Source organism: Sander lucioperca, chromosome 19 (assembly GCF_008315115.2).
Source record: "Sander lucioperca isolate FBNREF2018 chromosome 19, SLUC_FBN_1.2, whole genome shotgun sequence".
NCBI lineage: Eukaryota > Metazoa > Chordata > Actinopteri > Perciformes > Percidae > Sander > Sander lucioperca.
In genome coordinates, this window is record NC_050191.1 from 19,116,363 (window position 1) to 19,142,983 (window position 26,621).

A 26,621-nucleotide genomic window follows, 5' to 3' on the forward strand; every position below is an offset into this window, starting at 1 on the left:
TTGTTGAGAAACCGTTTTTTCAATGATTTTACTTAAAAATGGAAGGTTTGATATTGGCCTATAGTTGCTCATTAGTGACGTGTCTAGATTGTTCTTTTTTAAGAGTGGCTTAATGACTGCAGTTTTCAGGGCCTGTGGGAAGATACCTGAGAGAAGAGACGTGTTTACAATCTGTAGCCAAACAATTTGCAACATTTTTTAAAAGGCCCGTTGGTAGAATATCAAGGCAGCAGGAGGAGGTTTTCAGATGTTGTATAATGTCCTCCAGGTTTTTATGATTAATCATATGGAATTGGGTCATATTGGAATCTGTTTTGCCTGGACACTGTGACAACACATACCCTGTACTCGATATGGAAGCACTGACTGTTTGTTTAATTTTCTGAATTTTGTCACTGAAGAAGGTGGCAAAATCATTGCAGGCCTTTGTGGATAAAAGTTCAGATGCTACTGGTACTGGAGGGTTTGTTAACCTATCAACAGTAGCAAACAAAGCACGTGAATTATTATTGTTTTTGGCAATAATGTCCGAGAAGAAGGACCGCCTTGCATTCCTCAGTTCCAAATTATAAGTGCGAAGTCTCTCTTTATAGGTGTTGTAGTGGACCTGGAGATTAGTTTTTCGCCACCTGCGTTCTGCTTTTCGACACTCTCTTTTTTCTGTCCTTACCAGTATGGCATTTCTCCATGGAGATCTTTTCTTATCAGAGACAGTTTTTACCTTAATGGGAGCAATGGCATCAATAACATTTGTAATTTTACAATTGAAATTGTCTACAAGCTCAGTGACTGAGACCCCTGAGAGGGTGGGTGTGGACGAGAAAAGCTGAATGAATGTTTCACTGGTGTTGTCAGTGATATACCGTTTTCTTATTAACTTTGTTTGGACACTTTTGTGCACAGAGATAGTGCCATTAAAGAAAACACAGGAATGATCAGAGAGAGCAGCATCAGTCACCACAACCTTGGAAATGTTCACACCCTTCGAGATAATCAAGTCCAGAGTGTGCCCCTTGTTGTGTGTGGGCTCCGTCACATGCTGAGTCAGTCTATAGTTCTCAAAAATACAACACAGTTCTTTTGTCCCTCTATCCTGGGGGTTGTCAACATGAATGTTGAAATCACCAGCAATAACTACACAGTCAAAGTTAATACAGATTATAGACAGCAGTCCACTAAAGTCGTCAAAGAAGGAGGCACAGTATTTAGGTGGCCTGTAGATAATTAGAAATATAGGTCGAGAGGGGGACCTTAGCTGAAGAGCCACATATTCAAAAGAAGCAAAGTTTCCATAAGCTATTTGAGTACATTGGAACGAGTCGTTAAACAAAATGGCGACTCCACCTCCTTTCTTATTCGCTCTATTCTCACTCATAAAACTGAAGTTAGGGGGAGCTGACTCAATGAGAACAGCATCACTGTTATTATGGTCTAACCAGGTTTCAGTTAAAAACATAAAATCAAGATTGTGTTTAATAATAAAATCATTGATTAAAAATGATTTATCCGCCAAAGACCTGACGTTTAGTAAGGCTAATGTTAGTGTGTTAAAATAATTATCTGTCTCGTTTTTTGGGACAGGCTGTGGCTGACGAGGAATGGATGCTAAATTTGCTAAGTTGGCAGTTAAGTGCTTCTTTTTCTTACTTAGCGGATTCACCATTCTTTTTCTATTACCTATCACAACATAGATTGACGAAGAATTGAATACACAGGGCCCAGGCTTGTCCTGGAAAGAGTCATGAGTGCCACTAGGCATGCAGCCTCGGCCCAGCACATATCAGTTATATCAGTAGAATAACAGCATCAAATCACGGGCTGACATGGGCACAGGCAGAATTATCAAGAGGTTTGAAGACGATCTAATGAATTCTGACGTTGACGTGTACTGTAAGTGAGGAGGAAAGGTGTTTGACCACTTTACTCCTACGGTTTATTATTAAACACCTACACGCTGCATTTCCTCTCTCTGTGTGAACACCAGGGGACCAGCCGCCAGCACTGACAGGCGTCACTTTGTTGACACGCGCCTTTATGAGGTCTTCAAGACCTTTGCTAAAGCCTCCAGAGTAACCGATTAGCTCCCGCCAAGACCAGCAAATGCCAAAAAGGCTAAGGCAATACGACCTTCATGGATCTTTATTAATATAAATCATAGGAAAAAGAAAAACCTACAGGAACCACAGAACAACTCATTATCTGTTAATTAGATCTTGGTTGACGGATGGATCCTGTTGAAATTATTAATTATACTAATATTATCATTAGATTGGCTTGCAGTCAATCCTATATTGGAGCCCCTCTACCTTCCTAACACTAAGTGGCTATCTATCTATCTATCTATCTATCTATAGTATCTATCTACCTACAGTATCTATCTATTGTATCTATCTATCTATAGTATCTATCTATCGTATCTATCTATCTATCTGCATCAAGCCTTTAACCTTAGTTAGAAAAGCTCTGTCACTCATCTATCAGATATGAGCAGGAAAGCATTACTGTAAAAGAGGGAATATGTTTTACAGTTAGAAAACTGGCGCTGCTGGCATATCGATGCAAATGTTCGTTAAAAGTTATGTATGTGATTAACATGACAAGCAGTACATTAACTATTGAACAGACAGAGAAGGAAAAGGGAGGAGATGAGAGGAGGAATCTATTATGAACGTGTGCTTTGTTACGGGTATTTTCACATGATAAAGGGTAGATGGTAACATGCTGATAAATCCTTAGTTGTATGATGAGAATAAGACAAAAGTGGTTGAACCCTGATGTCAGATTAGGGTGCTGAAGTGTGTCTTAAGAAAGCTTATTAGAGGAAGGAGGCCCTGCAATATGTGTGTGCCTCAAGAAGATGGTGTGTGTGATACGAAGAGCTTGCAAATGAGAGAGAGATGACAGAGAGGAAGAGGTGAAGAGAGAGAGAGAGAGAGAGAGAGAGAGAGAGAGACAGCAGGGAGGACAGCAGGGCTCCTGTGTGTTTGACCGACAGTATAAAAGGCAGCTCTCCATCCAGCTACTGCGGGTGTCTTGTCTGCTTCACCTTCAGATAATGCAGCCATGGGAGCAAACAGAGTCCAATTGTGCTGTTTGGCACAAAGATGCTTCCTGTGCTTTACCAGGGTGACGGGGAGGCTCAGAGGCATGACTGTCAGTGTGCTCGCCAAATCTGTCACAGGGTGTAGTGTGAGTTACAGCCAGCCTTCCATTCGTGCTTTGAATCAAGACTCAGTTTATGCGCACAGACTAAAGGATCAGCTTTTTAGATGCAACTCAATATAGCTCCCAAAACCGCCTCTTGTAGTCGTATTGAAACAAATCTCCACTCTGCAGACACACACAGTAAACACACGTCCATCCCAACCCGGATTAAATGTCGAGTCAGACTAATACTGAAAGTTAACCATGTGTCTCACACACCCTCAAGTCTTAACTGAACATCTTAAATGAGGCATTTGAAGGTTAAGTTATTCTGAGTTTTGTCTCCCAGATTATGACGATGCAGCAGCCATTGCACATAAAATGCACACTAAACACAGATCAGACCCAAATTTCAGGCTTCTAAGCTTCAAAGAGGCACATTACAGCGTACTGTAGTTATTAGTGTGTGTGTATGCATGTTGCAGCAAATTAACTCGAGCGATTTAAATGAGGCCGACTAAAGAGACGAGCAAAAACAAAATCCATAATCAGAAGCTGAGTTTGTACTCAGCATTATGTTTGCATTTAAATCTGAAAAACAGTACAACAGCTCAGTCTGCAGTTAAAAGAAATGATTATAGCCGACTGTCCCAGGAGTGATGGTTTGGCTACAGCTGCACTCACAAAGTCAGTGAAATCTGTGGCTGAACTTGAAGCAGCTGTGTCGTCCAAACCTAATCCCAACTCTCCTACTGCTTCTCAGTATCAACTCAATAACAATTCTACTGTCCATTACAAATACACTTGCTCCTTTTGTTACACTGCCACAACTCTAAAAAAAACATGGGTCTTTAATTTAATTGCTTCCCTTTCAGTAATGCTTTACCTGCATTTTTAACAGAGGAACTCAGGTCTAAACTTAGTACCTCAGCTGTAGTTTCTGACCACAAAAACCATCCTGTTCTGTGGGTAGAACTGTCTGCTGTCCCAGGAACTATCACCTTCAATCATATACTGTAGTAAGCAGTACTGGGGAAATAATATGTGAACACACTGAGCATTTGCCAATAGTTTCAGTGCAGTTGTGCTCTAAAGATAAACTAAACAACCATCAAACATTGGCTTGAACGTGACTTTTATTCCGTTATTGGTCTTATTTGCCTAATCTTCACGGTTCCTCAGATGTGGTGGAAATACGAACATGGATGCACAAAAGTTCCTGATTCAGTTCCTGAGTTTAGCTCTTGTGGCTCCTCAGGAACCTGGAACCTCCTGGAGCTATTTGATTAAAGAGGGGGTTCAAAGAAACTCCACAAGGCCCTGACAGAAAGACTAGCATGTTAGATGTTTTTTTTGCCGCCTATCCCCTAGTTTGACATTGTCTGCAACATGGTGGGGGATGCCTTTGTTGCTGATATTCCTGATCCTGGAAGTCTGTCTCTGGCCCCTCCTGCCCGATCACCTTTACATTTCAAGCAGGTTGTGAAGTCACAGCAGGCCTGTGATCTCTTAACCTGACACATTGATCATATGGACAGACAACATATTGTGTAGTCTGATCCTGGCATACGGTTTACTTTAGATTGGAGTTGTGTTGGCATTTAAACTGATGCATCTTGTTCTTTAACAAACCAACAAATTCATCAAAGTCTATAAATCTGACTCTTAACACACTCACACACCTAGACACAGCTCTGTGCATGTTGTTGTGAGTTTCTAACAACTACTGGAGAAGAACTCTACTTTCAATTGCTGATCGAAACAGTTTAAAACACAGTCTGCTTTGATTGAGCTGGAAGGATAAACTCCCGACAGCATAACCCTGCATTGTCTCGGCGGGCCTTAGAGTACCACTCACTTTTAATCAAGAACAAAGGTAAAGGAGAAGAGCAATCACATCATTAGGCACTTATCAATAATACAGCCAGCATTTGCTGAGGCTCATGAGATGCCAGCTGGTGCAAGAAGCCCAGAGCCTGAAGCTTTGTAAAGATGCCTGTTTTCATTCCAACTTGTCTATGTGGACCTGAGGGATAACAGGCACTATTCGCGCTCGGTAAAATGAGAACATATTGCACAGAAGTCGCCCATTAAAATGTCAATATCTTCACGTGTCCCTGATTTTGTTAACAAACTCTGTTCAAAGTTTCTGTTAATAACCAAAACACACTCACAATCACTAAGCAAATGGTAAAATACCACTACTGTAATTTGACATTTTTTTAACTGAAGATGCTGAGAAGGTACCAATGCATTTAGAGAGAGGATAAAAAAAAGAGATAATTAAGTGAGGTGAAAAAGGATAGAAAGACAGTAAATCACTTGGTATTCTGCACACAATCTGAAATTACAGGTTATTTGCATTTTCTATCTCCAAAAACCTGCCTATTATAGAATATATATTTGTGATTTTTGTCTTTTTTCCTGTATTCATGAATGTCAGAATTATATAGTTACTAATGAGCCTAAATAAGTAATAACTGTACTGGAGGCGCTTACAGGAATAGTTTTGACATTTTGGAAAATATGCTTATTCGCTTCTTTGCCGAGACTTAGTTGAGAAGATCAATACCACTCTCATGTCCATACTAGTGTTGTTTTCGTCAACGAAAATTATGACTAACTATCGTTGTCAACGAACCTTTATCACGTGACGAAAACGAGACAAGACGCAACGTAAATGCTGGTATGTGACGATGACTATAATTAAATTTATAATGCAATTTTGTTGACGAATAAAAACGAGACTAAATGTTGTTTACAAAATAAAAACTATGCTAAAATGTCTCTTCATTTTCGTTGACCAAAATGAGACGAGACAAAATGTTATAATGTTATTTCATCTCGTTTAGTTCCCTGTGTCTCACTTCAGGGGCTGGGCTGCATCAGGTCGCACTCGGGTCGCACTGCGCAGACGCAGGCGACGTTACTTCCTCAAGCCCTGTCGCGGCATTATTTAATTAAGAAGATGCAGCGTTGAGTTAGAGAGTGAGATGAGAGTAAACGACAACAAACAAAATTAAGTCTGACAAAGAGAAAGCTGGGACTGTGGCCGGCTAGCCGGAGTTCGTCTTTGGGAGAAAAAGAATAAACGGCATTTGGAAAAACTTTCATTACATAGAAGTGGAAAAGAAAACAGAACGTGTTGTGGAAAAAGATGGGGAGAAATGCGGCCACAAAATCACAGTAAAAAACACCACGAATCTTAAGAGACATCTCAAGCCATTCCATAATGAAATTGAGTTAAGTCAAGACATTAACGTAACGTTACTTTCTATTTTAGAAAGCTAATGCCAACTCATGAGGCTGTGGTTAATGTGTCTCATTTTAACGTTAGCTTTAGACGTTAGCCACTGGAGCTGAAAACGACTGAGACAAACGTGTGTGTGTGTATGTGTGTGTGTACTTGTTTGTGTGAGAGAGTGTGTGGGTTCTTAGTAAGCATCCCTTGTTGGCCAACATTTTGGTTTTGTCTATACTACTAGGTACTTATACTATATTGACTGGATTAAATAGAATTGCATTACTAAAAAAGAGACTAAAATACAATTTTCGTCGACTAAAATGTCATCAGTTTTCGTCGACTAAAACTAGACTAAAATACTCATGGATAATTCTGACTAAAATAAGACTAAAATGCTCAGACTTTTAGTCAACTGAAACTTAACTTGACAAAAAAAGAGTATGAACGTGACTAAAACTAATAAAAACTAAAATGACAGCTTGACACAAAGACTAGACTAAAACTTAAATTAAAATAGGCCACCAAAAACAACACTAGTCTATACGTTAAATAAAAGGCTACAGCCAGCAGCTGGTTAGCTTAGCTTAGCATAACAACTGAAAATGGGGGGAAACAGCTACCGTAGGCAGGCTCAAAAGTAAGAGGTAGTCTAGCTCAACAACTAGTCGTTTTTACTTCTCACTTTTTATACAGATTAAACAAATGAGAAATGTGTTGTTATTTAGTAAACTTTAGAGGTGCTGGCAACTTCACTTGTTTCCAGTCTTTGTGCTAAGCTAACTAGCTGCTGGCTGTAGCTTCATATTTATCGACATGAATAATCAAATTTCCCAAATGTCAAACCATTGCTTTTACCCTGAAAGAATCAAAGATCAATGAGAAAAAAAAGATAGGCATCTGTCTTACACTTCCTCTTTCATCATGGGTGGCCACGCTTGTAGGAGGAGCATGAGCAGCTGAAAGTCCTCCCACTGATGCGCAGCTTCCAGCAACTCCAGGAAGAGGGCGTATCTTTTCTCCTCATTCTCCACATCTTCTATCTCAACCTGAGAGGAAGGGTGGAAAGAAAGCCGGCAGGTGAGGAATGCAAAATCCATTTGAGGGCAAAAAGCAAAGGCCTGCTGTCAGGATCTTGATTGTGAGATATTACCAGGTCATTGAGCACAAAGCACAAATTAGGTGAATGAAAAGTGTTCAGTAACTCGAGTAACCATCAGTTTCTTTCAAATTCTGCAACACATGCAATGTTGTAGATAAATATAATAAATGCGAGCATCAAGTGGATTTCAGTAATTTATTTTCTTGGACACTTCCACTAGACACTATCCAACACAAATGTAGCAGAAACAGGAGAGCAGCTTTCATTGATTTCAAATTAAGTTCACGATTGTGATGGCAAAACTTGACAACCTAATGATTGCAGTGGTTTGTGGGCAAGGCATTTCTGCCAAAACGGGACCCGAATGAACTGAACTGTGCAATCACAAACACTCAATCTAGATGAGCATCAAAGCAAACATTCAAACAAGAGCATTGGAAGGAAGGAACAAGGCTTCATGTGTATGGCACATTTTACTGTTAGTTTTAAAAAATGTCCCCTGTGGCCAAACATATTCTATAGTATTATGAGAAAGAGAGAGATAGAGAGGCAGAGTGTAAGAATGAAAATGAATGAGGGAGGGTTAATATGTAAAAAGATGAGAGGAGGTGGAGGGAAAGTAATTATTTTCTTCTCAAAGGTTGGCTTCTAGTGTGATTTAACAGTTCAGAGAACCGCTGATTTCTGAGGGGAAAACTACAACCTGCCAAAGCATGGCTGCGGCAAAGACAGGCTCCGTCACACATGCACGCATACATTTTTACACACACACACACACACACACACACACACACACACACACACACACACACACACACACACACCACTTGCAGCCAGACTCTACATAGTTTCAGCCTCAGTGGCAGGATCATATTTATAAGACTGGATATCTATGTAAAGCCTGCCGATATTTCATCAGTATAAATGTCTGTACACATTTTAAGACACAAGGAACTGTCTGTGAATGAACCTGTAAACACATACCTCTTCGTCAAACTTTTATTAAGACAGTTTTGTAATAAAGCCAGGTTAGTATAGAAACCATCTGTGCACTTCTATGAGCACTGCTGAAGATCTTACCCTGAAGTACTCATATTTGGGTTAGTCAATTTAACTGTCCAATTCAAATATTTTAATAAAATGCATTTTGGAGGCAGTAAAATACTTTTTTCTTAGGGCGGATACATAGCTGCATTAAGATGCCATACACCATCACAATAATTATCATACATGTTGCTATATCGCCATCAAAATGATAGTAAAACTGTTCTTTTTTCTTCAACAAATTAGTAATGCTGTTATAAATGGTTTGACAGCAGCAGGCAATGCTGACTAAATGTAAATGCCAAAGTTCAGTGCAGGGACCGCATGCCCCACTGCATGTTGCATCGACAAAACTGTGGTATACCCCTGGATTACAAACCCTTTAAATGGAACATATACCTAAGAGACATTTGTTGAAAAGCCACAGTGGAATGCCGCAGGTGAGATCTTTTATGCTGTGTAGGTCATTGTGCAGTCAAAAGCAAATAAAGCTCTACATTGCTAGTTCACTGGCAACTACTGGATGTAACGGCTTAAATGTTGATGAGGCTGATTTATAAAGGCAATTATTTTGGTTATTTTAATTAGCTACAAAAAGTCCATTGACCATAGATTCAGACGATAGCTGATATATGTGTCCAAACTATCTTATTCAGGGATCTTCTGACAGCCATATCAAAGATTCCCAGATTCTAAAGTAGCTAAAGCATTTTAGCCAGCAAGCTAAAAGGCTTTAGTTGCTAAAGGAAAACCATGATCACAGTCCTGGCTGGTAACAATAAAAAGCTTCTGTTTTTTTATCAACTGCTTAGATGTTAAAAGGCTTTATATTTTTTTTTATACTCCATTTTACTTGCAGTATTTAACCAGCAGTGTTATCCATTAACTGGTTCGACAATCTTTTGCTTCCGGTTGTCAGTAAAGGGCTTCATATAATCCACCTGCTTGTGTAATTATTATTATTATTATTATTATTATTATTATTATTATAATATATATATATATATATATATATATATATATATATATATATATACGCACTGTATATATATAATAATAATGTGTTACAACAGACCGAAGCTAGGTGCAATAGATGACTAGTAATTATAAGCAGTACTCACATTGGCTGCTTTCCTTAATAAAGTACTGATACTCTGATCTACTGATTCTTAGACATCAGTGGTGTTAAACCTCTAATTTACAAGCAAATAACTAGCAGCACAGCAGATCCACGCACGGTGGTGTAGTGAAGCGCCTTATGATGGGGAATGGAGCAATGAATGAGTAAAGCTGAATCTCAGGACCCTCTGGAAATGGAGGTCATTTGGGAAACAGAAATGGAATCTTAACTACCTGTAAAAAGCCCTCACTGCAATCTAAAGCTCTCAAATCCATCACTGAATGTAAACTGCAACCCAAAGCCTGTTCATCATTATTATTGTCTTACTGTGTTATGAATACTGAACACTCTCTAGCTATTAAAGCATTTTATAAAGTTTTATGGCCACATTTATTCATTGTTTGAAAATCCAAGGGTATGCAATACCTTGGGATACTCCGATACTATTTTGATTGCATGTTCTCCTGCAAAGCACATTACAAATTTCATTCAATATGGACTCTTTTCACATAAAAATACACACCTACATCCTCTCACCCGCTTGCACACACACACACACACACACACACACACACACACACACACACACACTAATCAAAACTCACCTACAGTAGATTGCAAATTAAAATACTGCCTATTACTATGTAGCTGTGAGGCTTCTATTTTCTTAACAAGGAAGGATGGTAATTAATTATGCCTCGTGAATAAAATCAACATTTCCTCTGTGGTGTTGTACAAAGAAAAGAGTGCAGGAGGGCAGAGAGAGGAGGGAGGGAGAGAGGGAGAGAGGGAGAGAGGGAGGGAGGAGACTGTCAGCCAATACCATAACACTCAGCAGAGAAGGGCTGGCAAATGAGATCTGACACACGTTCTCACAGTCAATCAGTCATCATATATTCTTTCCTTTTGCATCTGTCAGGCTTTCAAACACTTGCAAACTCAGTTCCTCTCGTCCCCATCTACCTGTCCATCCCAAGATCAGTTAGTTAGACAGCAGTATAAATACTAATTGCACCGTGTATTTGTGAACAAAGACTATATACTTTTTATTTGTCTTTCTTGGCCCATCACCACTCCCAAATAGCAACTTTCCAATCATAGGTTAATCTCATAGGCCTGTCAAACTTTAGATTTCTCAACATGCCAAAGCTTTTGTTTTTGTTTTTGTCTTTCTAAAAACAAAAACACAAGAGCAAAAGTGTAAGGAATGGATCAAACAGTTTATTTACTCTGAAAGCTGCAACCGTTAGCATGTCCCACTCACTAGAGTGTTACATTCAAGGCCAAGGAGCATATAATTAACTAGCTGCATTAGTTTGTTTATATTACATCGAAAAAGCCCCAGTTCACAACTACTGCTGCTACCACATCCACTGTGTCCATTTGCAACAAGTCCTTCAAAGCATACGACCATTTGGGTTGAGTACTCCTACCCTCTAGTACGACCTTTAAGAGCATTTCATAAATAAGCGCCCCTAGCGGTGGCAGGAAATACGACACACAGGAACGTTTTCCATCCTCATATCTAAACCGGTCACGGTTTAATACACAGTTTGGTTATGTTTAGGCACAAAAATTACTCAATTAAGTTTAGAAAAAGATTGCGATTAGGGTAAAAATCAGTACATTTGTTATGTTACTTGACACAGTTCTGTTTGTTTGGTGTCCTGGGTGAAAGTTCTGTGTTTTTTTATTTTCTTTTCAAATGTATATTTTGTTGTTGGTGTTTTTTTGTACAATACTGACAAGCACAACAAGACAAGGAACAAAGACAGCACATACAAATTGTAAACGCAGCACAGAAACAGTGCATCTACCCCCCACCCCTAGTTCTGTGTTTGTCTGACCCATCCACCACCCCTACCTGCCTCCTTATACTTCCTCACTTTACTTCCTGCTTCGCTCCCGTGATAATTACAACGGCCTCTAGAGGTCGATACCACTATAATATGGGTCGTAACTGCTGCTTGAATAAATGACTTATGGGGGCGTTTTCCCGGGAGGACAATCTCATCCATTGAGCTAACGTTAGTTGTTTTAGCTAGCTACAATACTGTAGCTACAACTGTTAACATCCCCTTTAAGGGTAGTTGTCATATCAGCCAGTAGAATTGATGGTTGCCGGCTAGAAATGAGAAGCCTGCTATCATCTACGTCTGTCGGGCATCATCGTTTCAAAAATTACTATAAATTCCATGCTATAAATTAATTATGGTGACAACATGCTACATGCTCACCCACTGTGACTGGAAGTATCCATGCTTTTAGCAAAATGATACACAGGGACATGGAAAGAGAGAAGAAAACATGAAAATAAAGTAAGCAGACAGTGAGGCTGAAGTAAATGAATCTTGACAACTGGTAGTTACCACCAGCTGCATTATTACTTTGACAACCTTTTACTTTTCAACACAGGAAAAAGAAACATAAGTGGATGCGGAGGCTTGTGTGTACCTTGGTGTGTAAAGTGATACCGTAAAATGGATATTGCATTTGCCCAAGTGCTGTGATTTGTTCACGAACTGGTGAGAGTTATGGAATTAAAAGACCCTTTATTGCAATATGGGGTGCTTTTACGTATTGACACTGGCGCACACGCACGAGTTATTTATGAAAATTACATTAATTCACCCTAAACTGAGAAGATGTTCATTCACCCTAAACTGAGAAGATGGATTAAAATGTCATAATTTCTAAAGTTTTATAAACAGTGTACAGGAACACAGTCTATGCACATTACTATTGGACAAACAGAGTGTGATGTATTTTGTCCAAAAAAGCTTGTGTAGTCAGACAGGGTATCTCTCCACTGATTAAAAACAGCAATGCAGTCAGCATATGATAATAACACGGGAGAAAAAAAGAGAGAGAGAGGTGTGTGTGTGTGTGTGTGTGTGTGTGTGTGTGTGTGTGTGTGTGTGTGTGTGTGTGTATGTGTGTGTGTGTGTGTGTGTGTGTGTGTGTGTAAGAGAGACAGAGAGAGATGGGAGATGCTTTGGGGCAAATCAATAGGCAGAGCAGAAAGCTGTCAGAAGCCACGTGGGTGAAAACATACACAGTTCACCAAAGGATAAAAATGGAGATGAAGTATAAAAGACTGCAATAGAGTGTGTGTGTGTGTGTGTGTGTGTGTGTGTGTGTGTGTGTGTTTGTGAGAGAGATAGAGAGAGCTAGACAGATGAAAGTGGAGTCATCTATTCCTCCTGAGAATTACTGCATGCTGACTTCTTTAACTCCATTTAAAGGAAGCACACACACAAATAATAAGAACCATCCAGACGCGCAGGTGTGCACACACAATCAAAAACAATCAGCTGAATACCACTGAAACAGAGCTACAATAAACTCCTGTAAAAATAATAATTTCCTCCATATGTCACCGTCTTTCCTCAATGAATAAAATCTCACGAAATAAATATTCTAACATCAAAGCGCTCTACCGTAGTCTTTTACATTTGAACCACTTTCAACACACAGGTCACATTTACTGTAGATCATTTTAGACACACACGTGCATGAAGAATGCCCTGCTATACATTGACTCTTCCCTAGTGAACATTGAGGGTGTGCATCCAGTGATTTGAGCCCCTAACCAGGCTTTGAGGTATTTTTATTTGTAGACAATAAGCATGTTTGCCAACAACAGCTAAGAGCTAACATACATATGTAGGGTTTATATGGTGCTTAAGCCTTTGCTCCATTGTCATTAACCTATTTCATGCTATTTTTGAAGGTGAGTTGCAAAAGAAAGAAACATGTTTTTTTGTCCATTTTGGACATTTCATAAGGGATTAAATGTCAACACCTACCTGAAAGGCTACTATGTGGGTTACAGAATAGAACACAAATGTTCAAGGTCAAGCCCCTGCAGAACTGCGCTGAGTAATTACCACCCTGGTGAAAGGTGCTGACTGACATTGTACTCCATTTTAGCAACATACCACTAGCGTTCTCACCTTAAACCTTATTATAAAGCACTGTCACTTGTTGGTAAATGAGCGCTGTCTGTGGTGCTGAAAGGCTTGGTGAATGAAACTATGTTGGAGTACAGTGGGTTTCAAACGGCTTGATGAACTGGCCTTTGTTGTTGTGTCATAGCAAACAGCCTATTGTGGTTTATGGCAGTCAAGCCTGTAAGCCCGACAGAAATGTACTGCTTTAGCATGATTTTGAAATTTAAATGGCTGCTAATATACCGCATGTGCCTTTTAAAATGTCCATTAAAAAGTCTTGATTTGCAATTTTACTCATACTCACATATATATTATAACACAAGTATTATGTGTGTATCGGCAGCCCTTAGAGTTAATTTCGTCCAAACACCAGTTTGTTCTGCACCCTGAGAAACTGTAGCATTATGCAAGCAAGATATTAAATGAGAAAACTGGGATCAAAGTGTCAGTCAGTATGTGTAAATTAGGGGCCTGCTTGAAAGATTTCACCCCACTTGTAACAAGACCCCTCCTCCAGAACTGATTAGACAGACGTGGGTTCAGTGTCTGAGGTTGAGTCAAAACAAATGCCGATAATGGCCAATTTGTTACGAGAGATGACAAAAAACTGTAATTTGTTTCACTTTTTCTAAAATAAACTACATGCATCAATGCATAATAATTGAATATTAAATTGAATTGTAATCTGTTTTGAAACATTTCATCACTGACTAATATATAACATTAGTGATGCAACTTATTACCAGTACTATACATGAGCGGTGATATTTGCTGTTAAACACCCAGTGTCTGGTAAAGTAGGTTTCTCCACACAAGATATTCTGCAACACAGGATGAGCATTTTGCATTTAGCAATAGTGGGTAAACTAAATAAGGACTTGAAATAACTTAAATTAAGACAATTTGCTTTGTTATAAAATCATGGTTAAAATCATTTCTTTCAATTTCCCCAAATCAGACAATTTTACATGTGAATGAAAACAATATTCCAGCCTAATTTTGGCCTCAAAGGCAACTTTCAACCTCCAATAACAACAGCAAGCTTTTAGAGAAACTAATGATCAAGCACATGTTTATTAGATATTAGTTTAGTATCATTAGTTGCCACTAAAAGAGGTACAAACCTTTCCAGCAGGATTTAAATCACATACTGGTTGGAGTATGAGTGCTAATTGTTGACATTTTCATGCTGTTTCAACCAAGATCGATGAGGTTGAGGTGTTACATAAACCTCAAGTGTTCAATCAATTCAACACAGTTATCTTGGAATGCTTGTTGCTGGCATGAGGTTTTGAAGGGGCGGTGCGTGTCCCAAAGCCATAGAGCCCATAATTAAAACTTACTTTTAAATGATTTCTGAATACCCCGACAGAAGAAGTAAATGGCCCTTTGGTCCAGGGTTTCCCACAGTTGTTAATAGTGGATGTGGCCCAACTCCACTAAATTATTAGTCTCGCTTTGCAGGACCATCCTCACACTGCAGAGTGGAAAAATGTGCTCTGGTTTATTGGCATTTCTTTAAACCAATCACAATCGTCATGGGCGGCGCTAAGCTCCGCACAGAGCCGCTGCAAAATAGTTGTGTGTGAGAAAACTCAGATTGGACAGATAGTCTAGCTAGCTGTCTGGATTTACCCTGCAGAGATCTGAGGAGCAGTCAACCATAGTCCTCATAAATCCACCGGAGTTTAAAATTCCAACACAAAGAAAGCGGAAGGAAACGGACATCGGCGAAAATACATGCATCCGGCGGAATTTCCTGCGGCACCGAAGCAGTCGCGGAAGTGGAAGTCAAGGATATAGACTACTAAATTATTGACAACATCTGCTAACATTAGAAGACATTAATCCCTCAGTGAAACAGACAGGGACTACTTCAACCAGCAAAAGCTATATATTCAATGTGTGAGGCGATTGTTAATGTTTACAGTCATCTAGTGACTTAATGAATTACAGTCGAGATGAGAACCAGTCAGAGTCTATTATAGCTCAGAAGATTACAGTGATTGTTTGAGTAGGCTTATACATCGTATTTACGCTTTGCTATAATTAATCAAGACAATACATTTGATTATTTCTAGGGAAATGTTAAAAAATAAACAGCTCAATCACTTACAGTCAGTAGGGGATGTCTCAGGAATAACTCACAGCACAACAACAGATAATCAGTGCTGCTGGTCAAGCACTAAGTCGAAGTCTGTTCAAAGTTTATTAATCATCACTTGAACTTTTAACATCAGTAACTCTCATTAGTAACTCAACTTAATTTTAGAAAAGGATTACACCGTCACAGCTCAGCCTCTCTGTCTGCCTTAACAAAACATTGGCTGGATTTGCCAATGGATCACACTGATTAATATATAGGCCAGATCTAGAATGGCTATAGGCTGAAATATGTATGAACATACACATTTCATACATATCCAAAACAATACAATTAATTAAACTTTCAAGCCACTTTGGCATTGACAGTACTGCTGATGCATCATTGCTGGTCAATAATTAATCAATAATTGGCTCTAAACAGCTGAGGCTGATGGGAATGTCATTGGTTTTGTAGGTATTTAATCCAAAGTATTAGACGCATTTTTTAATCAATGGATCACCAAAGTCAATAGGCTTCATTCTCTGGGTACCATGGATATCCGTCCCAAATTTAATGCCAACATAATAGTTGTCGAGACATTTCAGTCAAAACCACAATTATTAGGCTCATAGTGGCACTTTAGAAGAATAGTCAGGAGATCACCAAAGTCATTAGGGTACATTGTCTGGGAACCACGAATGTCAAATGTCCAATCCATCCTATAGTTGTCGACAACATTTCAATAAAAAACAAAAGTGTCAACCGCATGGTTAGACCTTACAATCCCTCCTCTGGGAACCATGGATATCTGTAACAAAGTAAAGGCAATTTATCCCAATGGTTGTTGAGATTTTTCAGTCTGGATCAAAATGGTAGACTGACCAACCGACCAACCGTCTTTAAGCCACGCCACTAGCCACGGCTTAAAACCCCGACCTTTGACCTCACATTATACAACTGTATTAACGTGTTATATAAGGAAAACCTATTCAATTTAACTGCAAGTACATTTACTGGAGATGAAACTTGGAAGCCTATGGGAGTGTTCAATGCAGTATTGATTGCTTCAAAACAACCCAGTAATGGAATGGAATTGATATGAAACATCGAAGTAATGGAAAGGGACACTTGTATTACCACTTTGCAGGCAGAAGTCAACAGACACCACACACGCACACACATACGGTCAGTACAGCTCTAAACAAACACCAGTAATCATATCACGCCCCACACATGCAGACCACACGACACACGTCATGTCTTCATAGCTGACCCGGTGACTGACTTGGTAAAGTATGTGGTGAACAAATCACCTCTGTGCGTAACACTATGGTAGACAGGTTAATGATCGGTGCTACCGTCACTGTCTGTCATGACAGCTCTCTCACTCTCACTCGTCACATCCTATTACCACTGCCAATCATGATGGTGCCATCAATCCCACCTTTCTATAAAATGAGCAGGATAAATGGAGGATAGCAAGTTTCATTAAATATCATGGCATGGAAAAAGCTCCGGGGTCAACTTCATCTTTTAATGGGGTCAGATTGCTAAATTAAAATGGCCATCATTCTTTCTTCAGGTAACTGTTTTCTGGAGGTTTTACTGTAAAGACTGTCATGACGTGCTGTAAATTACTTGATGTTAAAATTTTGTGACTGGGACTGAGAAATGTTTTTTTTAAATCCTGGATTCTAAATTATTTCTTGCCCCAACGACCAGAGACTTGTTCAAAGGTGGATATTTGGCCAGGTAATGTAGCTGATGAGATTGTTAGCCTTTCTGAGTCAAGTCAAAGATCCATTCTTTCTTCCTGAATTTGTATGAGCTGTTATAAAATAAAACACAGGGGAACTTTTGCCCCCGTCAACAAATCTGCCTGATAATCTTCTCTGTGACTTGGCAATTATCTCAGTCCTTGACCTGAGAGGGAGAGATAGGGAAGGGAGAGGGGAAAACACGAGATGTGGGCCTGTCAGTGTATCGGACTGGGAGTGCCAGTGGAGCCGTGGGATCCACAGATCTCTGTGTCTGGCCTTTACTGAGTGCGCTCTGAATGAGCTCATCAATATTCATTGACCCGCTCTGGCTAATGTCCCCAGCGACGGGCAGAATAAAGTTGCAGAGGTCGCACACTTCACAAGGAGAGAGAGAGGTGGGGAGAGCGAGGGAGAGAATGAGCGATGCTGGGAAAGTGAGCGGGGATCATAAGAGAGTGCAGGTTTCCAACAAAATGAGAGCAAAGAGAAGCAAACACCAAAAGGGCAAAGCCTCGGGGCCTGTGGGGGGTTAGGGAGTTTATTACGGCTTGAAAGTGAAACACATAAAACATGCAGAGGAAACATAAGAGCAAAGATAAAAACACGCACGCCTGTAGAGAACAAACAAATGCATGCGTGCACACACCCTTGTGCATTCAAAGTATGACATGACAAGATGAGTGCAATGACAAACAAATAAAAGGTTCTCTAACCTCTCCCTCTATTTGTTATGCTTTTTCTTGCTTGCTCTCCCTGTAGTCTGGGAGTACAGATGCACGTTGTATAACACGACACCTGAGTATACATAATGGTACACCCCTCAGGAGAGGAAGAAGAGGAAGATGAGAGACAGGGTGAGCTTTAGAAAATAGACATACACAGAAGGGGAGTGGTTAGAAAGACAGCAGATCAAGGTCAGGAGGAAAGAATGAGCTTGTAGCTTGAAAACATCTTGACACATACCTGCTTGACATGACGCCACAGTGCCAGACATCAATATTAAGCGCTCACGCATAAGCAGCCTTTACAGTATATTTTAATATTAAACCCATTTTTGCCAAGAGTCCAACCTCCTTAATCATGCATGCAATAGGGACTGATAAATGTTCAAGGTGGGACAAAGGCCAAGGAGAAGGGAAGATACATATAATGTAAAATGTGTGCTATAACACACAAAAACACATTGCTAAACACACAAACGCATGCAATTACTTAAGCTCAGTTGAATGCCTTAAATGTAAAACTTTAATTACATACACTGTTTCCTCTCTTAGATGTGGGAGGATGTTTAGGCATGCATGCACGCACTCACACATATGCTCAGGCTGAATCACAGCAGGTAAAACAAAGCCTTTGCCAGGTGCTACAGAGCAGCAGAGAGCTTGCCAACAAAGATAATGGTGCATGAGTGCCCCCACTTCATCTCAGATTGTAACGTCTTTCTCCCTCCTTCTCATGTGGCTCTGCACTGCCCACTCCCATCATTTCAACTGTCCTCAGGCCCTTTTCTCTTTATTTCTCCTCTCGTCTGTCTCCCCCTCCACATCCCCTCTTTTCTTGTTTACTTCATAGCACTGCCTCCTGTCTGGTGTTTTCTGAATCATCAACCATCCCACTGAGATGACAAAGTGCTGTGCTCTCCTCTCCTGGCTCCGAGTTAAAAAACGGAGCATAAATAAAGTTTCCGCAAAGGAGCCGAGGGGGATGATAAAAGCTGCCAAACAAGTGGAATTATAGCTGGGGCTTGGCTATCACGGCAATGACCCCCTGACCTGTTGCATTAGAGTGTGGCCATAAGATAGCTTCCTCAACTCCATCACATTTATTATTTATCTACTTGGAAAGAGACTCTGCTCTCTCTCCCTTCTTGTATAACCCTCTCCCTGCAGTCCAGGCTCATTCACTTTCATCAAACAAATCTCTCTCAGCTTCCCTGTGCAGCTTCTCTTCTCCACCAGGCCTTCACCTTGGCCATAAGCTCCATCATTTTTTTTCCCCACACAATCCCTGGTGGGACGATTCCAGAAGTTCTATTTCACTTTTCAACCTTTGGACACTGACAGCCCATCCGCCTATTTGTCAATATGTGATATGTGAGTGTGTGTTTGTGCACCACAGGGGCACAATGACAACAATCAGCGAAAACACATCGTTCTGTCAACCAACAACACTCCCACTTATGTTTCTGTTTGTATTGCTGTCATATGAAACAAAAATTGTAGTAACGACAAAATGGCATGCCATCCATCTGTGCAGATCTTTTGTCGTCTTTCATAGTGATTATTGGATGTGTGTCAGGGCTGAGGCTTATCTTCTCGCTATGGTTTTGCATACTTTGAAACTACGGCCTTATTATTTAAATATATACAGCAGGTGGAGTGGGATTCGTTACAGTGACAGGAGGGGACAGGCACACAGGTGTGGACATGCATAAGCACATAAACTCTTGTAAAATCACACACTTCAAATATTTACAGTTCTTTAGGCTTATAATACCTCATGTAAAAAACGACCACCATGTGTGTATGTGGACTGTATACCAAGGCACATGTTCTGTCTCTCTGTGTGCGTGTGTGCATATATGCTCCACCCCTATTAACATTGTGTCCAGAAATGGTGGAATTCTGTCATTTTCTGCTCAACTGGTGCATACAAAGTGTGAGTGAGAAACTAGGAGATTGACAAAGAGACCAAGAGGGAGATATGGGAAAGAGCTGATTGTCTTTGGAGGATTATATGGCCATGCATATGGTTCGCAAGCACAGCGAAGAAGGTTGAGAAAGAAGAGTAAATAATAAGTAATACTGTACGGAAGTACTGGAGGTATACAGAATGATCTGAATAACAGTCATATGTTTTTGCATTGCACATGGGTCATAGTATGTGGCTCTCACATTTATTACAAAGAACATTTACCCACGTAACTTTGCATTAAACCAAATCTATCCAAAGCAGACCACATTTGGGAAGAAAAAAATCCATAACTCAGAGAATAAATGGGATGCGTTTGTCAAACTTAACATCTCAGACGAGATCAAATCAAACTGTCAACAACAGTTTCAGGGAATCACAGGAGACAAAAAGCACAGGACAATATAAAAGGTGAAACGAAAATGAATGAATAACATGCCTCGGGAAAGGAAAGTAAGAGCTAGGTCAGGGTTAACGTGTGGGATTCGGAGGCTGTGCAGCTGCAGACTGGAGGCTGACAGAGTGCAACTACACAGCCTGCTCTGCTCTGCTCAGTTCATCCATATTAGATAGACGGCGCACTGCAAGGCCAAACAGCACCAAAACACGGTGTCACAGCAAATGATCCATGACATTGACAGGCGGGAGAAAGGGGCTAGTAGCATGAATCAGCTATCACTTTTGATGATCTTAGATGATGACTTCCCATGCACACACATGCACACACTCACACAGGTGTGTGTGTGTGTGTGTGTGTGTGTTTCATAACACTGATCTGGGCATTAATGCTAGCACTGCCATGAGACTCAGCATAATAATTACTATCTTCACACTAAACATTCAAGGATGCAGCAGAGCAGGCATTACATTAACAGGCATGTATGCACACATGAAGTATAAGTAATAGTTGTCACCTCTTTGACTGTGAAAAGCCATAAATAAATGAGTCTAGGTATATTGTTATCATAAACATAAAAGCCAAACACACACTATACACACGGACCCTCCAATCTTGACAGTGGTGACATTTGGACGCCCTCCTGTTATGACTAATCATTCAAAATGAAGGCACAACATCTATCCCTGGCTTCACCTCTTACACCCTCCCTCCCTTTCCTCCCATATCATCTCCCCACCACCTACATCTCAGCATTTCAATTGGGCTCATTAATACCTCCCTTTTTAGGGGTCTCTGTGTGTGTCTGTGGCTGAGTAGTATGTTGGGCTGCTGAGAGAGGGAGATAGGATGATGCATCGGAATGGTAAGTGGCCTGTTGTTCTCTTTTTCCGTTTCAATATCATCTCTGAATCTCTCGCTCTCTCCCTCTCTCTCTAGGTCTCTGATCCATCATTATTTCCCTCCTCTGTCTGAATCTTTTTCTCTGTTTCCCTCCGATTCATCATTGCTGGGTGTGTGTGACGCAGCGGCTGTGAATCATGCAGTGGCCTTTCCACTGACACGGCCCGGCCTGACCCAGTCTGGACACCACTGGGCTAAACAGCATCCATCATATTAGCATTCAGCTGGTCCTATCACAGGCTGGCATGCTGGAATGCACGCATATTCACCTGTCTGGTTCTTCTCTTGTTATATGTGTTGACTGCTGTCTGTAATGTATTTTAAATTATTTTTTACGTCATTTTAAACTGTATGCATGTCTAATGTATTTTATTTTCTAGCCCTCCTTCCCTTTTTTTTTGTCACTTGTCAGGCCACCATTGTAAATAAGACCCTGTTCTTAATTACTTGCCTCTGACGATGAAAATATCAAAAAAAATAAATAAATCAATTATACAATAATGCCCCTCTGTATGGATGATGATGCATAGACAAAAACATGCAGCAGATGCAGGCAAGCAGAAGGGAGGAGGTTTGGACAGCCAATGTGAAAAGAATAGACTTTTCACATCCTAACAGACTGTGAGGGTCTGAGGATTTTTTGACGTACTGTCAAAGAGGTGTGCGCATAAGGCAATGAGGCAAGAATGGAGGATTACACAGTAAGTGAATCAGATCTGTAGGAATACACAAGCAAGAAACACAGGCAAGCGGGTTATCAGGAGACTGGCAAACAAAAAGAGAGCTGCAGACCCAATAACCTTTGAGCTAAATCAACTGTGATAATCACAGTTACTGTACCATGGATTCAAATTCAATTCAATAAGTTATATGTGTGAGCTTTTGGAAAGTACTTTAGTAAAACTAGTAAAATCATGCCTTGTGATTGACTAGCGACCTGTCCAAGGTGTAAGGGTGTAAGAAGGTACTGAAAGCATTTAAATCATATTTTTATCATATTTATTTTTTTATAATAACAATGGATAAAATAACTATGTATACTATGAATATTGGACTTGCATTTGTCATGTAGCCCGAGACATGACTCCATATGAATGCTAATGTTGCTTTGTGAAAATATAGGCTGTTTGCTGACAAGTGTGCCATATCAGCTTTAACTGTGATAAGATGTCAGTGTTGTGTCCACAGCTTATTTTAGCTCCTCCCCGGTGGCCAACAAATCTGTTATTGCAGGTTTACATAAGGTGGTGTAAATTAGTCCCTGGTGATACGGATGCACAGGCATTTGTTCAGGCAGCTAGCCCATTGTCAGAGTTCTGAGAGCCTGCTGGCAGCTTATCAGACAAAAGTGAACAGCAACAAACGGGGACATACATATTTAGTGTATTATTTACACACAGTACATATACATACATATTTAGCGTACAGACATGAGCGTGGTATCAATGTCTTATATAACTTATGTTTTTAAGTATCAAATATTTCCCAAAATGCCAAACTATTTCTTTAAGTACATCTGAGCAGAGACACAAAAGTGATGTCTGAGAGGAATATAAAAAAATCAATAATATTTTTTTAATATTTCCTTATTATAATTAGTTGATTATGGCGGATAGAAAAAAATATGTTTATTTTTGGATTGAAGTGTTTTGTTAGTTGACCCTATTTGCTGCTGTTCATTTTGTTCTGACAAGCTGCCAACTGCCTGGAAGGGCTCCAACCAAAAGGAGTCGCAGCCTGAGCTAATCCAACAATATAAATAATAAGTCCATATCAGTAGTAAGTACTCATGTCAAGTCATATCAGCTTTTGTCAACAAAACTAATGCTGTTCTATTGTAAAAGAATGTCTGAATTTTATTTCTGTTTGTCCCCTCTGCCAGAAGGTCAGCAGTCATGGTCAGGTCACTACGGCAAGGCAGATGAATTCAGGCACCAAAGTCACTTTATCCAACGTCGTCATTTGTATCCGTGACAGTATCCTACTATCCAGTATCCTTCCCCCAAAACCTTAGTTAGTATTCATTGTCTGCATTTTCAGAACCCACTACTAATTACCTGATTTTTAGTCCCCTTGTTGTACTTTAAGTATCATCCACATTTCAATATTTGCCTGTTTTCAAGAAAGAAGAAAAAAACCCAAATATAATGCAAGTCTAGCATAATGTCTGTAATTTATCAATGACAATTAACCAGGCTCATTTGCAGCATATTAAAAAAGAGAAATGACAGCAGTTTTGATCCTGAATAATTACATGATTACTCGATCTATTCAAAACTTTAAAAAGATAACCTGTTGTATCCCCTCTAATCTACTTTGTAATTAATTAACACATTTTCATTTCATGCTCATTCTTAGAATAAAAAAATTAACTTTTAAAACATTATGTTTACTTTCTCTTAATTTGACACAGAAATAAATAATAAACATAAAATTAATGACTGCTGAGGTCCCTGGGGGCTCTGTGAAATACACAATTTTTCTTTCCTCTTTTGATTCATTAATGGCATTTTAGTTTTGATGATATTGAGGAAAGAGAGCCGAAATGGAATACAAAGAGAGATGGAGTTCTACACTTTGCACATCAGAGACGCACTGAGAGAGATAGAGAGTGTGTGATAGAGAGAGAGAGTGAGGATGGGGAGAGATTAATTTCTAAGATCAAAGTAACATTTTCTTCACTTACATCTCCTTAATTGAGACATACAGACAGTGAGTGGGTATATACAGTATGTCTGTGCATGCGTGTGTGTGTGTGTGTGTGTGTGTGTGTGTGTGTGTGTGTGTGTGTGTGTGTGTTTCTATATGTACATGCATCTTCATGTATGGAAACTACACCTATGAGTGTATTGCATGTGTGTGTGTGTGTGTGTGTGTGTGTGTGTGTGTGTGTGTGTGTGTGTGTTTGCATAGCTATTTTGCTGCTGCCTTTGAGCACAGACGACGGTGCTAATCAGACGCCTTTGTCAGAACAGCAAACAGACAGCGGCAGCAAAAGGAAAGATGAGAGAAACTTAAACATACTACTGATATCAGTTTCACTCACACACTGTGGCTTGAGAGCATGGTTGTCATGGAAATCACAGCAGGCAGTCTGTTTGCGTGTGTATGACTGTGCGTACATATGCGTGTACTGCACGGGAAGGCTGAGTATGCAGTGAAAGACAGATACTGTGTGTGTGTGTGTGTGTGTGTGTGTGTGTGTGTGTGTGTGTGTGTGTGTGTGTGTGTGTGTGTGTGTGTGTGTGTGTGTGTGTGTGTGTGTCCTGGGTAGCAAGTGGGACACAGTTAGAAGGGAATTGTGCTGATTAGTTGAGGGGCTCGGGGGACAGAAGAGGAACAATACCAATTCCTTTCCTTCCCGCTCTCCGCCCTGTCGCATCTGTCAGTGTCTGACTTCACCACTACTCTCTCCTCCTCTTCCTCCACTCCCTCTATCTTTCTGCTTCTAAACAGACATGATGAGGATAGACTGGGGCACCATCACGTCTTGGGCATGGCCTCGGGGCACCAACATGAGTGCCAGCGCTGCTTACGGGGGCTACCATCCTAGCCAACACGATTACTGTGCCAACTGCTTTCAGCCGGGAAACAGCCAGTGGAGACAATTAAGTGTCGCTCCAATTAGGAGGCGAAATACAATAAATAAAAAGAGTGGGTGCATGTGTTTCAGCACACATGTGGACATGAAAAATCTCTCCAACTAACAAAAATTTAGACGAGATAGACAAAATTAACTGAGACATTTGGCGACAAAAAAAACCCTGCTCACACATTATAAGGCCTTTTAGTTGCCTTAGGGAGAAACAAGAGAAAGTGGCACTTCATCTGAAACGAGTCTCGCTGTAGAGAGCAAGAGACTCATTTCAGATGAAGTTGATTCATCTTTAACAAGATTAATTAACTGATCCCTTGAATGTACACTCCCTTAAGAGTGCACATGTGTGTGTGTGTATGTGTGTGTGTGTGTGTGTGTGTGTGCGCGTGTGTGTGTGTTTCATCAGAGCCTGCCAAATGTCGGGAGAGCACCCAATTAGTTAAAGAGCCCAGGCCCACACACACCTGTCTACCTGCGCTGACAATGGCCCATGGCTGTGCGCATACATTTACACATTAATTGACCAGCTCGGGCCATTAATTAGTCAGTCAGGAAACTTAATGACTAGCCACTCAATGGTAGGTACCATAACCAGGGAGGGGGGAGTGCGCAGGCATAGCCACACGTGCAAACATATGCATGTGCAAACACCCAGCATGCTTGAATGCAGATACTGCACATATTGTATATTAAACACTACTGCAAACATACAGAGGATTTAGGAATGCTAACAAGCATTTATGTGATGGCATGTGTTAATTTTAAATTTACATAGACAAATACATTTATCTCCATTAGTGAGACTTAAAGATCCCAGATCAGGGCACTTGTAAATAAGCTCCTAAAGTAAAGTAAAGTAGAATTGCATTATATAAAGCTAAGAGAGAAACATATTTACATAGTTTCTGATTTCTTGTGGAATACAAAACACACATATGCATCCTCAAATTAAGATGCTCAACTGCCACTGAATCACATTTTCCAAGATCACACAGGCTACATTCAGACTCCAGGCAAAAGTGGCCCAAATCTGTTTTTTTTTGGGATCAAGTGACCAGGTCAGACTTCTTCAGAAGTAGTGTGAACACTCAAATCTAGCCCAGATCTGATTTTTTCAAATCAGATTTAGACCACTTCCATATGTGGTCCTGAATCAGACCCAGGTATGATTTTGCGGCCGCAGTATGAACAACCAAGGCGGATTTGATGCGACTTTTACGTCAATCTCCATCCACATTTGTCACAATTATGCGCTGGTGGGAGTTAGCCCTAGACACAGACAGTAAAATTAAAAACTTGACTAGGCCTACAAAATGGATAACAGTGATGGAGCAAGTCAATGGAGGGAGAGTGAGGTGGTAGACCTAATTAGTATATGGGGAGATACTTCAATTCAATCAAAACTAGAAGGATCATACCGTAACTGCTCCGTTTTTGAAAAAATAGCAAACGAAATGGAAGAATGGGGACACAGGAGAACGTGGCTGCAGTGTCAAAGGAAGCTGAAGAGCCTTAAAGCTAAATTTAAAGAAGCGACATCCGAAAGTTTAGAATAAACTGTGTCACGCAGTCCCACCACTCC

At 40.2% G+C, this 26,621-nt stretch overlaps 1 protein-coding gene across 2 annotated transcripts in view; it reads right to left on the minus strand.

Moving 5' to 3' along the window:
• nbas (NBAS subunit of NRZ tethering complex) overlaps positions 1-26,621 on the minus strand; it is a 157,978-nt gene that overhangs the window by 12,123 nt on the left and 119,234 nt on the right. For both annotated transcript variants that reach the window (XM_031321691.2, XM_031321689.2), the window contains one exon: positions 7,295-7,434. In XM_031321691.2, the coding sequence (XP_031177551.1) occupies positions 7,295-7,434 (140 nt within the window). The remainder of the gene's footprint in view (positions 1-7,294; positions 7,435-26,621) is intronic.